A 719-nucleotide genomic window follows, 5' to 3' on the forward strand; every position below is an offset into this window, starting at 1 on the left:
TAAATTTTCACACATTTTTTTTATTTTCCAAAATACGATTTTTTTTTCTCAATGAATAGAAAATGCAACAGAAGAAATGAATTTTTTCAAAGTAATTTACACAGTGAAAACGTCAAAAGAACACTTACAAATAATAAGAAAATATTTAATAGACCCTTGGTTTGAAATAGAAGCTTATTCGGCTATCCGACCGCAGTACAAGCTCTGAACACAAAACCGGATACGTTTCGCTTTCATTAGTTAACACAATTTCAAAATTGCGCAGAATTTTCGATACAATGCTTTTGATCTCATACATAGCAAACTTTTGTCCAATACAATTGCGCGGTCCGGCTGAAAATGGGATGTAAGTGAATGCATTTTGTTTTTCCATCGATCGTTCGACCAAAAATCTTTCGGGTCTGAATGTTTCTGGATCTTCAAAGTATTTTTCATTGTGACCCATGGAATAAATCGGAACTATTATGTTTGAACCGGCTGGAATTACTCGATTCTCAGCTGAAATACGGTAAGAAATTAACATGTAAATGGATTTTATCAAGAAGGAAAATAACGAACGTACTTAGTTCAATGTCATCTAAAAGTTTTCGACCGATAAACGGAACTGATGGGAATAAACGTAATGTTTCTTTTACTGTCATTTCCAAATACGATAGTTGATTTAATTTCGCTAGTGTTGTGGGTTCTTTGGTGTTCGTTCCAAATACGTCAACAATTTC

General features: G+C 33.4%; 1 protein-coding gene across 1 annotated transcript; it reads right to left on the reverse strand.

Moving 5' to 3' along the window:
* On the reverse strand, positions 1–713 carry LOC116349676 (cytochrome P450 4d1-like). Its single transcript, XM_031781222.1, has 2 exons — positions 563–713; positions 1–498 (listed from the first exon to the last, which is right to left on the reverse strand). Exons 1-2 carry the CDS (start codon positions 639–641, stop codon positions 146–148), a joined length of 432 nt encoding a protein of 143 aa, XP_031637082.1. The 5' UTR covers positions 642–713; the 3' UTR covers positions 1–145.
* Between the last annotated feature and the right edge of the window lie 6 nt (positions 714–719).

Source organism: Contarinia nasturtii, unplaced genomic scaffold, assembly GCF_009176525.2.
Source record: "Contarinia nasturtii isolate CC-2019 unplaced genomic scaffold, AAFC_CNas_1.1 Cnas_scaffold_3113, whole genome shotgun sequence".
NCBI classification, from domain to species: domain Eukaryota; kingdom Metazoa; phylum Arthropoda; class Insecta; order Diptera; family Cecidomyiidae; genus Contarinia; species Contarinia nasturtii.